The 13725-nt window shown below is 42.8% G+C and overlaps 1 protein-coding gene across 7 annotated transcripts in view; it reads right to left on the reverse strand.

The window, feature by feature from the left end:
* Window positions 1-13725, reverse strand: part of TRERF1 (transcriptional regulating factor 1) — a 97572-nt gene that overhangs the window by 6714 nt on the left and 77133 nt on the right. For 4 of the 7 annotated variants that reach the window (XM_058019933.1, XM_058019932.1, XM_058019935.1 and 1 more), the window contains 9 exons: window positions 11834-13477; window positions 11179-11228; window positions 10286-10436; window positions 9108-9356; window positions 5404-5770; window positions 4793-4853; window positions 3902-4041; window positions 3101-3204; window positions 1835-1910 (listed from right to left, as the gene is read on the reverse strand). In XM_058019933.1, coding sequence (XP_057875916.1) covers window positions 1835-1910; window positions 3101-3204; window positions 3902-4041; window positions 4793-4853; window positions 5404-5770; window positions 9108-9356; window positions 10286-10436; window positions 11179-11228; window positions 11834-13207 — 2572 coding nt within the window. In that variant the 5' untranslated portion in view covers window positions 13208-13477. The remainder of the gene's footprint in view (window positions 1-1834; window positions 1911-3100; window positions 3205-3901; window positions 4042-4792; window positions 4854-5403; window positions 5771-9107; window positions 9357-10285; window positions 10437-11178; window positions 11229-11833; window positions 13478-13725) is intronic. The other 3 variants (XM_058019936.1, XM_058019938.1, XM_058019937.1) reach the window with 3 other exon arrangements.

Genomic DNA, 13725 nt, shown 5'->3' on the forward strand with positions numbered 1-13725 from the left:
GTTAATTCTCATGAGTAAGTGGCATGCTTTGTTCCAATGTATTCCACCTTTAAATGCAGTAAGCCTGAGAGCCTTGATTTCTGAGTATGGAGCAGAAAACATGAAGTTATCCCAAACTGATGCCACTTGAAATCATATTAAAGCTATTCATGGACTAGATTGTGAAAAATTCTCATATGCCTCGAGTGGCTGATTATCAATCAGAAATAAACTGTTACTCAAGAGCTGCTGCACAGTGCTAGAGCAATGCTGTCAATATAAGCTGCAATCACATGTTGCATGCAAAAGCATTAGAAAGCAGTGCTTTGTCTTGTTATTTTATGGCACTTAGATCCAGACTGATCCAGGTGAGATTTTATTTCATGCTGCGATAAGCACAATCAAACTTGCTTTCCTGCTTAAGAAACAGGGATTCAAAGGTGTCCACAGGTCTCAATGCTTTTTACCAAGGATTAGCATCATTTCATGTGAGAGATCAAACAAAACAGTCTTTTGGCTCCTCCCTGAATCCCAATGAATTCTTTTTGAAACTACTGTGAAGTTGCTTTAGTAAAGACTGTTCTTCCTCTGCCACACAGGCAGAAATTTCTTATCTGCTCTGCGAATTAGATTGTTTACTGATGAAGAGGCTGTGGGATATCTCCTCATCTTCCTGCTCTCATGCCCTTGAACTGTCTCACACATATTTGGTGTTATCTCTTCAGGCAAGAGACCCTGATCAAAGTTCCTGGCTGATGTCCTCCTTCCCCATCCACTCCCATGTTCATCCTTTGGAGTGCAACACAGCTGCTACGACAGGCACCAAGCACCTCCCTCACACAAAACCAAAAACCTGACGTTAACATTTCTTCATTGTCATTATTAGCTACTATCAAACATGTTTCTGTTCTTGTTCTCAGGCCAAGGGGTTAAGGAGTTGCTTTACAAAGACTTCTTGTTACTTGGAAGTCTTTCCAGTGGGCTGCTACAGCCAGGAAGTGGACTGCTTCTATAATTACCTTGCACAGTGACTGTTAACTGAAAATTGAGTACATGACCTTGGACACTGTGACTGACTGACCACCAGGAGACTCTTGACTTGTTTCCTATTGAGCCTGAACTGCAGATGAAGTTCTAAATGCCCTCTGCAAAACCCTATTCTGTGTCTCAGCAGCTGTTAGCCACTACAAAGCATTAAGCAATAGCATGGGGGGCTGCAGAGGTGAGACATTTGCCATCTCTGCTCAGGTGACACAACTGTTTAGGCTTAACACAAAGGCTTAACACCACATTTGTATTTCACACCAACCCAGACTTTTTTGACTAGATCCCCACACAGAGGCTCTGTAAGCAGCACTAAGATCCTAGTGAGAGTTACAGCACTGCCTCTTTGAAAGGATGCTCGTGATTATCATATTCATTTATTGTGCACTATCACCTTGGAAGAAGCAGGCAGGATGGTAGATTACTTATGTACCAGAAAATTAAGACACTAGTGACACTAAATTATAAATTACAAATAGAAGCAGTTTTAAAAGGAGATGAAATTGTTAAATTTCAGTTTAAAAGAGAAAAATAATCACTTGAGGCAGTTTTAAATCCGTAGAATCCTCCACAGCAACATGGATGCAAAGCTTCTGTACATTGTCAGTCATGTATAAAACTGCTGAACTTGCAACAAACAGCTCTGGGAGTACCCTTGGCACTGCCCACATCATCTCTATTAAATGCTGCCATCCCTGCAGCAGACAGCAGAGAGTGCAAGGTGATCCCATGCTCCAGGCTGGGATGCCAGGCTTGGACTGTGGAATAGATAAAAAGATCGAATAGATAAAAAGATCTCAAGGAAACCTACCAGCATAGTGGTAATTTGACAAAGGATGACACTTCAACCTCACTGGCTTTCTCAACAGCAGCTTTTCAAGAGCAACCTAAATGAAAAAGCAGGGAAAAACAGAATTAGGGAAAGCAATCAGCTGTGGCATAAAAATGCATTTAGAAAACTATTTGGTATGAGGATATGAATTAATTTTCTCTCTTTTCTCTTTTCTGTCCTATAAAATCACATCAAATTACTCCAAGGCCCATTAACACTGTACCTCACAGAAGAGCACCTAATGTGCACCTGTCCTACCTTAATGAGCACAAATGTGACTATTACTTAGCAACTTCCAGCTCTTTCCCTCCCTTCTGCTTGCCACAAACAAATACATCTATAGTGTTTGAGTTGATAGTGTTAATTAATACTAATATTGAATGGTTTGTTTGACAACATTAATATTTATAGCATAAAATATTTTAGAATATCTGTGTAAGTCAACATCTGTCAAGAATGACTGCAAATATAGCTAATTGTCCTTCAGATCAGGAAAACAGAGGATTTATGGATTCCTAAATTTTTTCCCCTGAAAATGCATACTCTCTGTAAAGCAAATTCCACATCCTGACATTCTCAGACTTCTCAGATAAAGCTAACAGAGCCCAAGGAAACTGGGACACAAGCTAAAACCATTAGCCAATCCAGTGAGACTCATTCCAGCCCCATGTTTTGTTGCATTTGGTTTTATATTGATTTTCCAGGAACTGGTGCAAGAGGCCTTGCCTTTCCCTAACACTGGGGAAAATGGATGTTTTGCCTTAGTTAATAACATTCCCATCACTAAACTAATGCAAATATTTGAAATGCATTATTTATATAAGAACTGTGTTCAATTACCTCACAGTTCTGAACAAGTAAGTAGATGTGATTGGTGCTCCAAAAAGGGGTTTTTTATAAGGGCTAGAAGAGGACTAAGCTCTCTGTGACCAAATATAAAGCTTGTGAAATATCAGGGCTGGAGCAAGCACTGGGAGACATTCAAAGCCCAAAGGCTATAAACTAAGTAATCTTATCTATATGAAATATACAGTAAGCCTTCAGAGAGGCACTGCTTTGAAATTTAAATTTATTAGAGAATAAAGGGAAAAGTCATTCCCCAAAAATGTTACAGGACGTTTAAAGCATCATTTCAAATCAATCAGAAATCTTTTTTATATAACCATATCTAAATCCATTTAATAAAGCATGCTAATTTATCTGCAGAAGAGGATCATATCTCCCCTTTCAGCTTTTTTATCTTACCATAATATCTCCTTTTGCTTCAAAGAGAGAGTGCAAAGCGTATTCTGAGTTAGTTCCTCCACCAGGTAACACACTGGAACAGCTCATATTTAAAAGGTCTTCCACTGTCAGAAACAAGTCAACATTTTACTGCTAATACAGTAGCCTGTCAGTCAAACATATGGAGCCAAGGATTCTGTAATGTCCCTCAAAGACTACATAGCTCAGGGCAGCAGATTCTTTCACACTTTTTCTCCTCAACATCTCATCTACTTGTTGTAGGATCACTGAGGAGAGGATGTAACAGAGCCCAGCATTAGGGTGGGACAGGCTACTCCAGAGCCAGAGATCTGCCTGTGAAGCAGTGACTTGCACATACCAGTGACATTGGTGTGCCAAGGAGGCTCCAGCCAGGGTGGAGAAACAGAATGAACCACGTTAGAAACAGGGAAAAATTCTGCTCAGGACTGGTAGAACCCACCAAGCCTGCCACATTTCCTGTCACTATGGTCACAGGACAGGCCCAGGATGCATCAGCTGCCTCTCAGCTGCCTTTACCAGGCAGTTCAGTACCCAACTTCCCAGCAGTAACCTTTCCCCCTTGGCTGCCAGAAAACCATTCATCCAGACTTCCCTTTAAATGCCACCATATAATGCTGCTGCTCTGAACCTATACCATGTAGTTCTAGTCTCTTGCTCTGCACTCTCAGCAATTAATAGTCTCTTGAACATTTTGTTCAATACAGACACAAGAAATCAATGTGTATTTCTTCAACAGGCACAGGCTGACATAGGAACTTCCAAAATGGCAAGTCATTATACCTCTTTGTTGGAAGACTTTGTTCTCCAGTTCTGGCCATGGTTTCCAAACCAAAGTAGCCTTGTGCACATCCTTCTCCATTAGCAATCTGTCCTGCAGTTCAGGAATGTCAGCCTGGAACCTGGACCCAATATTGATTCGCCTATAAAGAAGAATAAATAAATAAGTATTCAACTACACAATGTGTAGAAAATACAAAAGTCAGATTAGCGTTCACTTTATTTCCAACAAAATTTTTATTGCACTGAAGTGGCAGGAAATGGTGTCAGATTGTTTTACGCAATGCTTTATCCCAGTGGGATAAGTATTTTGAATACTAGAGAGAACTGATCTCTTGGGGAAAAACAAAAATTTCAATATGCAATTTGAGCCATACTGAGACATCATACCTTAGGGACAACCCAAGCTAATTTATATGCATGGCTAGCAAAGAGGCTAGACATCAGAAACAGCAAATTTCTGTTCCACAGAGAATGGTGCTCTTCAGCAGAGAGCAAAAAGAGCCATTATTGCTGAGGGACAATCCTGTTTGTACTTTGCCATGGGGGAACCTACCAGGTAACACCACCACACCAAAGCTCCACTCTTATTTTATATATATATATATATATATATATATATATATCTACAAAAGCAAGAGTGCTGGATTGGCACATTTTCCTCACAATACTCTTCCCAGCCATCACTTACTTTCAGCCATGACACCTAAATTTTCCACAGCCACTTTGCTCCAAATTTCCTTAGCCACCATCCACAGAAACATTAAATGCATCCAGCCCAACATGATTTCAGGCAGTTGAATACTTCCTGCCTGGTTCAAAACACTTCAGGCCACAGGCTCTAGGTTGGAGCTAATCTATAAAAGCGACAACAAAAAATATTGTTTTTCTTACGGTTCAACAGTCTGTTCTCCAGGCCCAGGCGTCACTGGAATGACACTTCCATCAATACTATCTGAAACAGAGATTGGAATTTGAGTATTGCTGTTTTGCTGCTGGTGACCCTCCCAGGCTGCACTGCCACCTCCCTACTAACACCAACATTACTCCAGTCTATGATCCAAAAATGGCCCTTTATTGATACTTAGAAACAGCCTAAATTATTATAGGTAATAGAAATGTCTGACCTTGCAGAGGTTCCTACTGTCCTGATTCTGAGTGATTACACACCTTTTCTTGCAAAGTATTGAACAACAGATACTTAACATGAACCCCATGTCTCAAACTAGGTCTTTTTCTTCCACTTCAGAAGGCCCAAAGTGTAAGGCCCAGAGAATCAAGGTGATCTTTCTTGAGGCAGACCACATGGAATGATCACAGCCTCACTGGCAGATTAGGCTCCTCTATTCCCTTTATGCCTTAACTTTGCAAAATGCAAGGCAGAACTGCCACTAAAAGGTACTTTTCCTGTGAAGTAACAGAACCGGCCATGCCTGTGAGCACACGCAAACCCATCAGTGGTGACAGGAGCAGAGAGGACAGTGGTCCCTCAATGCAATACTTACTAGACCGGCACAGGAGCACCCGAGGAGTGGGTGTCAGTGGAGTAAGGGGCAGCTGAGCGTGGGACGTGCTGTGGGAAGTGAGAACACTGCTGAAGAGGCCGGAGCCTTGCCGGACGGGGCTGAGCATCGGCGGAGGAGTGTAGGGGGGCAGCTCGTGCGCGCGGTCCAGCAGGTGATCCCCCAGGACGCGCGGAGAGCGCAGCTGGCTCTGGTACAGAGTGGCACCCGAGTGGGACATGCTGAGGTTGAAGGAAGGAGGAGGTATGAAGAGAGGTTCGGGTCTGTGCCGATACTTCTTCTTGTCCTGCAACGGTTTGAAGTTTTCTTCCGATTTTACAGCACACGGATGAGGTTTTTTGCCAGTTTCCTAAATGAAAGCACAGAGAATCTTATCATTCAGGCATGCTTCAGTGTGGTTTGCACACAATCCTCTACAGCTCTGGGCAATGGCCACAGAAAAGCTGTCACCACCAGGCAGTTTTTTGGGTACCATTATAATAACCCCAGGCAGTACAGTACCTGGCACTACAGAGAAACCTCAAGAGAGTGAGAAAAACCAGGACAAATTACCCTTCACCTCCATCAGCAAGCCCTCTGGGTCAAGGTAGGGCTGAGCCACAGAGGCAGACATGGAGAGGCTGCTGTCAACTTATGAAAATGCAGAGAACTTCTCTCCCAGACCACAAGTCTCCCACACCCTTCTTCCTTGCTACCCAGACACTCTGGGCACTTCTATTTGCACTGAACACGCACACAGGCTGCTGGGAGATACTTCATTATCCAGGCACAGTTTACTAGAAACTTTATATGAGAGGTTTTCTAATGCATTTATTAGTGAGACCAGAAAGGACACATGAGCTCAGTGAAATTACTGCAGTACTCAGCAGCAGGAAAGGAAGAAAAATGTAATAAATTCAAATTCTTTGCCTCTTATCACTACATTCCCATCAGCTAGATTACAGTCCAGCTGCAACAAATCTTGAACTTAACTCTCTCCTCCTTCCTTGGAGAAAAAAGGGTAGTAGATGACCATTGGGAATTTCACACACTGTTAACATGCCCAGACTTTTAGAATTTGAACGTTAAAAATAATTTAATAACAAATCTCTAGAGTATACAGAAGCAGAAGGCACAGAATTTATGCAAACCTGGAATCTGGATTTCTTGGGGGGGTGGGAATGAGGTAGGAAGAAAAAGGTCCTCAGGTTGTGCTTTAAGAACACACAGAGGTTGGTAGATGAACACAGTATTATTAAATGTACTGCTTTTCGGTACTTAGGCTGTAGGCCATCTTTGGAATAAATTTGGGAAGCAGAAGAAAATTCTGACAGGGTTACTCCAGAATGTCTGCATCATCTCGTACATTATAATACTACATAAAGCAAATTACTACAATGTATGTTTAGACAACATACATCTTTATACCATGGCTGGTTCTTGAGAATCACATTCACCCAATAAAAATCATGTTAAACAAGCATTAGCACTGTCACCCTTTATCCTTTATGTTAATAAGTTCCAGCTTGAGGAAATGTTTTTGATTACAGAGGTCCTGTCCTCTTTGTTAGATCATGGCTGCATCCTCTCCAACAGCTGTTGACATTTTTTTCCCTGTAAAAAAAATTTAGTTTTGGAAGGGTTTTGCTTCTGCAGGGAAGAAAATGCAGCTTTGCAGAGGATTTTTTTTTGATAATGGACATTCAGAACAGTGAAAGCTACCCGTAATGACAGATAAAGTCCATCAAGATGGTGAACATTTAGTGTTCATCCAGGAGAAAGGGGGAAAAACCCTAAACTCAAGGGAAAAAATCCAAACAACACAAAACCTAAAAAAGAGACCCAGCAGGCCATGTCTAGAAATCTTAAGCACCTCCATCTCCTACACTGCTTCACCTAGAGCATACCCATGCCAACACTGCTTTCAGAAAAGGCCACACTGAGCAGTAAAGGAGATGGTGGTGCCCATGGGCTCTCAGTGCACTAGCACTCCTAAAGAACCACCCTACCTTTCTGAAGTTCTAGGAACTGATTCCCATTATCCAAGACGTAATGCATACTTTTGGGCCCTGCTGCTGCACCTTGATAGATCCACTCTGGACAGATCCTGATGGATGTCACTTGACTGCTAGCCTCAGCTCACCATCCTGTGGCCTTGCTGAATGTTTAGTTCCTTTTCACTGTTTCATTTTACTGATTCCTTGAGTTTTGTGGGAGCTTTTCTGGACAGCTCAAAGCACAGTATCAATAAATGCAACACAGCTTCAGTTCTTCGGTATTAAAAAAAATCCCTCTCCAATGGCACAATCTCTTTACAGATGAGGAGGAAACTGTGGATCTTTTGATCTTTTAATGTTTCCAATGCTGCTGCTTATATAAAAGATAGCGTCCAGAGAGGGAACTGTGTGAGTTTGGTTTGCTTGGGCAATAACAAAGACCACAAACATAATTTTGAAGGAATGAATGTGCATTTTGCCAAACACTGGCAGATTTAATCACAGTCACTTTATATATGTTGCAGAAATACACAAGTCCAAGCCACCTACTCTGGTGTCTCTAGAGAAGATCTCCCACTCAGAACTTGAGGATTCAAAAAAGACTGTCCCTATTCTTTAGAGGAACTAGAAATAGAAATGAAGAATTCTACGGCTGACTTACTAAATATTGCGAAATGACAGCTTTCACAGTAAAGTGGAAGTTTATATGTAAAACCTCTGTCTTAAAGGAAGAGAGGAAAGATTTTATATATACACGTATATATTATATATATTTAAAATTAGTGGATATGTCTGAATGAAGAGTCAGGAGTGAATATTGCAAGGAGTCACCCATGCTGGTATAACGCTGATTCCTCATTTGTCCATCAGCCTCACACGGAGAAGGAAAATCAAAAATATCACAAGGATATTTCTCTGCATTGTACAGATAATACCATACAGTACTTATACTCCCCAGTAATCCCTTATCATGGCGTAGTCTGCCAAAATGGATTTGAAGGAATGAGCAGAATCTATTTCTACACCGGAACACGAAATAAATATTGCTTGCTCCAGGACTCCTTCAGGAAAATAATAATGAGCATTCTCACATCTCATTCAAGCACTCATCAATTCCTGGTGCTGCCTGACCATTTCAGTTTTATAAGCGAAATGTAAGCACTAAGCAGAGCTCTTTTTCCTGTATCAGAAATCCCAGTGATTAACCCTTAGAGCTGATGCATGCAGGGAGAAAGGGAAAAATTACTTCACTGCAGAACTCCGAGTTTCATATAGCTTAGAGCACACACTCTAAGCACTGCAATCTCTTTGGCTGAAATGAGAAGCACATATATCTGACTTCAGAAAACAGGAAGAAATAAAACTGCCGGTTTTAAGCAATAATGTAACAATGAAGCAGCCTGAAAAGGAAAAAACAAAACCAGTAAAAAGATAGTAAATCCCTTTGTTCTAGTGGGATGAAAGAATATCACATTCCAATTTCAAATTATTTGTTTCAACTGAGGTCTTGATTCCTCAGCAAGGGAAAATTAATATTTTTAGATGATTGAAGAAGAAATGCTCTGATGCTAAGGACTTTTTTTATTTATTAGGAATCATAAAGATTCCAGACAATATTTTAAAATACAGATGTTTTAGAAAGTAGCAGCACTGAAAGCAAAGGGATTTAACAAGCACAGGACAGTTAGTGGCAAGAAACACAGCACTCACAGAGGATGAGCAGGGGTTGGCCACTTTTGGACTGCACGGTGGAGAGTAAGTCATCTTCACGAGAACGGGCATCTCGTCATCTGACACAGAGTTGGCAGGCTTGTCTGTGACTGTGGCACTGCTGGCAGAGGGCTGTGTGCTGGGCTCAGGTGACAGAAGCTTTACAGGGACAGACACTGGCATGACGATGGGCGCGAGGCCATCCACCTCTTTAGACAGCGGCTGCTGGGGTGGTTTCTCTCCTTCATCCTGCACAGACAATTAAAGGCTTTCAGCCCAGTGAGGGAGCGCTGCTCTGATCGATGCACCACGCAAGGTGTGCACCGTGGCTGAAAAGAAGTGGCCAGGGTTACAAACACACAACAGTGTTCCTTCCTGGGACTTCTGCTTTGCCTCAAATGAAGTCAGCAGGTCACTTGTGACTCCTACACAGGCTTCAGTCCTGGTGACATAATCACCTGCAGCATCTTTGCGAGGTAACTTGCAGGAGGGGAGACAACCATGTCTCTTTTTATCACTAAAAACACAGAATTCTCCATCACCCAACTAAAAACAAAAGCATGAACTCTGGAACTCTGGTAGCTTTTTACCCTCCTACGGTTTTCCCTGTTAGGACAGAATTTCTAAAAAATCAGAATAAAGACTGACTGACAGGGCAAGTTATTTTTATGCAGAACAACTCAAACACATTTTTGGTTTGGTATTTGTTGATACCTATTACAACTAAAACACTTTGGAAGAAAGCTGTCAAAGATTCAACAATTCTGCTCCTCCAGTTAAAGCCTGGGAAGGCTTCCAATAAATATTCCTTAGTCATCCTAGTAGTTAAAATGAAAATAAGGAAGACTTGATGTTCCTGGTATTTCTAATATAATAAACAAACATGAGGAGGAAAAAAATTAGACATTCCTGACATGACTTGGTAGGGTGTTCTGTAACGTGCAGAGAAACAGAGAAGGACAAACACTGATCTGTCCTCCACCACTGCCTCTGTCCTCAAAACAAGACTTCTGGCCTACAAACTAACAGAATTATGTGCATTTCTACTTCCATGGGGTATGACATAACAAAACAGTGCTGAGAAGAACAAGTTTTGACAGCAAAGCAAAGCATGGCAAAGCAAGCAAACATCAACACAAAAGGACTGTGCCAAACACTGAAGTCAAATGGACTGCTACCTGTTTGAAGTTAGGAGATGCTCTTACTCCTCCATGTGACCTCATGTGACCATTTAGAGCAGGCAAACTCTTAAATTCCTTCAAGCATATTGAACACATTAGCTTGTTCTTCGCATCAGCTCTCTCAGGAAGTGTTTCTCTGTTCTGGCCACTATTTTTATTTTCATTTTTTGAAAGCATGGAACAGAAGAAAAAATATTAGTTTGGCATGTTCCCTTTGTTGCAGAGGGAGTTTTTTTAATCAAGGAAGTATAAAATTTTACAGTTAGATGGTAATGAAGTCACAAGTAAGTATGTGGTGACTGCTGTGGAATACGTGGCCAATAACCTAGATCAGCTGCTCCCAAGATGGGGAAAAGGGAGGTTTTGAACAGGACATGCTCATCAATATAGAAAATCTGAGACCCATGAGGTCTACCATGAGACACCTGCATTTCCCCACTTGTGACAGCAATTAACACCAAGTACTTGGGCACAATGCCTCTAATTTATGGTAGGCAACCACTCTGACGGGCACCTTGGCCCTTCAGAGGTGTGACCTTAAGAAACAAACAGAAGATCTCTGCTGCCAAAGATACAAATCCAGACCAGACAGCATCCCTTTTCTTATAAATGCAACACTGGAGCACTGGAGCTCCCTGCTTCTCTTTTTTCTTTGGTTTCCTTCCTTTTTTTTTTTTTTAATTAATATAAAGAAGTATTTATTTGAGTCTATTGCTATGGGTGGGATGCTGAAAATCATGCAAACTTAAGAATCAGAAAGCACAAAACTAAAGGTGCTTCTAGAAGAGCAATAATTATTACACACCCAGACTGTATGCTTTTCCCTCTAAATACAGATCTCCTTTGCATTTTTCATATTTTATTAGAAAGATAGAATCTTTTAAAAATACCTTTGTTCTGGGGACAGTGGCTGCAGTCTGCCATCTGAAAGTTGCACCTGCTTCCAAAACAGGACAATGCAAAAGAGAGGAAAAAGTTGAGAAAATAATTTTTCAGGAAATATTGTGTAAATGAAGGTACTCACAGCATTAAGTCTGCATTTTACATACTGTTTTACTACTATTAAAAAGCCTCTGAGTTGAGAGCCAGACATCAAATCTGCCCCTGTGAGCACTGCTAGTTCAAGTTTTCTTCACTCACCTGCTGTTTGAAGCCTTTGCTTTGACCTAGAAGCACTGCTTTTGGAAACAGAGTTGACTAACTGCTCCTGAACAACTGAGCCTGCCGTGCTGAAAAATGAGCAGGCAGGATTTGTTGTAACTGGGTCCCTCCTTCCCAGAAACTGAGGCAGAACTTCCCAAAGCCTCTCACAAGGAAAGCAGCAGCCTCGCAGCAACAGTTCTGTGCTGCTGCCAGCCTGGCCCAAAGCCAACCCTGAGCTACAGACAGAAGTGTAGTAATGAAGTTTCCCAATAGTTCCCCATCCCAGAGATGCCCACATCTCACATCCTAACCTCCTGCCTCTGCTGAAACCGCTTAGTTTCCACACTTTGCTACTCTTCTGCAAAAAAATTTGGCTGGGCATGGATCTAAAACATCACCTACCTGAGGCCACGTGGTGCTGGGAGAGTCTTGCTGAGAGCTTTTGTTGTTCGGATGAACTCCCAGGGGAGGCAAAAGAGTTCGATGAGGCACAGCATTACCTACAGAATTCATCTCCTGCCGTGCGGGATCCTCGGCGCTCTCGGGTGGAGTGAGGCCGACGTGGGAGTTCAGGGATGGCACTCTGCCCTCGCTCAGGAACTGCTTCTGCTGCTCTTGCTGCTGCTGCTGCAGTAAACTCTGCGGGTACAAGTGCCTGTACTGTTCGTGGGGATCCTGGAAGCAATACTGAGGCACTGCTCCCAGCTGGATAAGCTGCACAGGATGACCGGGATCCTGAGAGTACTGGTGTGGCTCATGCATAGTCTTTGGATCGGGCTCCCTGTGATACGGAGGAAGCGGCAACTGCATCTGCTGCTGCTGCTGCTGCAACTGCTGCATGACAGGCTGTGTTTGGTAATACTGCGCGATCTGCACGGGACACTGCCGCTGCTGCCGAGCCGGGGGCTGCTGCTGCATCTCCTGGATCGAGAGCCGCTGGTGTCCCTGCTGGGGCTGCCCGTAGTACTGAGGCTGCTGCAGGTGCTGCATCTGCTGCGGCAGGAGCTGCTGGGACTGCATCTGCGGAACGTGCGCCTGTCCCTGCTGGAACGCAGAATGCATCTGCATCTGTGATAAGTGCTGCTGGTAGTCGTAGTACAGCTGTTGGTGCTGCATGACTTGCATTTGTTGCTTTTGCTGTGTGCTTGCAAAGTTCTGGTGCGTTTGCTGTGGCACTGGTTGGTATCTTTGTACGGTGGAAGCTACGGGCTGTTGCTCAACCGCCGGCTTCTGGGACAGCAGCTGCCGGAGCGCGCTGTCACCGGAATTATCCACCATCGAAGACTCGGTGTGCAGAACCTGAGCCATGTTGTTGACTTGAATTCTCAGATTTTGGTTAGCAAATACTTGTGTAAAGGAGTCCAATTTGTGCAGGACCCCACTGGTAATTTTTTGCGACCGGTTTTCGCTGGGTTGCGGGTAAGAATATTGGTATCCATCATGGGACTCCCCCTGCCCGAGGGGGCTCCACATTGAGCTTTGATTATTCAAACTGTTCCTCGCTGGGATGTGGTTTCCTGAGCCAGAATGTGTCCAACTGGTTTGTCTAGATGTATCCATCGACCCAAGACTTTTTGAACCTACAGGCAAAGCTATACTGTCCCGTGAATCTTGGGGAAATGGAGGGGAGAGGGGGGACGCCTGGGGAGCATCCATAACAGATGTCCCATAGCTATGATTCAGAGATGGAAGGGAGTTCATTTGGTGTTGTTCGTAGTACAAGTTCTCGTTGTTGTTGGCAGTATGATTAGTTTTATACAATTGCTGGTCCCCCATTTTTGGTCACTTCTGTTCCAAACTTACAGGCACACAAACCATTGAAATCTCTATGAACCCTGAGATAGCTGAGTGAGGGGAAGGGAGGGGAGGGGAGAAGAAGCTAGAATTACTTATAATTCAGCATGTCCATCATGTGCATCACAAGGACTGAAATTTCCTCCAGTCTGTCAGTAATTCCAATCTCAGACTCGATGTTGTTTCACATCTTCAATGAATGGACCACAGCACAAATCCTACTCAGATCAGTAAGTTCAGCGTGCCAAGCACCTGCAGAGTAAGAGAAAGACAAGGTAAGTGCTGGCTCTTTCCATAAACTCTTAATGTTATTGCCTCAAAGAAAACTGTAAAATCTTCTCGTTTGAAATACATAATCAGATGCAAAATTGTAGCAGCTGGGCTATTTCAGAGCAGTTAGATTACTTCATCTCATCCTATTATCCTGCCTCTCCTCTAGTGCTCCGATAAAATCATCCTGCCAAACCAATAAAAGCTTATTCTTCAAAACTGTCTTTTCC

The sequence above is a fragment of the Melospiza georgiana genome, chromosome 3 (genome assembly GCF_028018845.1).
Source record: "Melospiza georgiana isolate bMelGeo1 chromosome 3, bMelGeo1.pri, whole genome shotgun sequence".
Classification (NCBI taxonomy): Eukaryota; Metazoa; Chordata; class Aves; order Passeriformes; family Passerellidae; genus Melospiza; species Melospiza georgiana.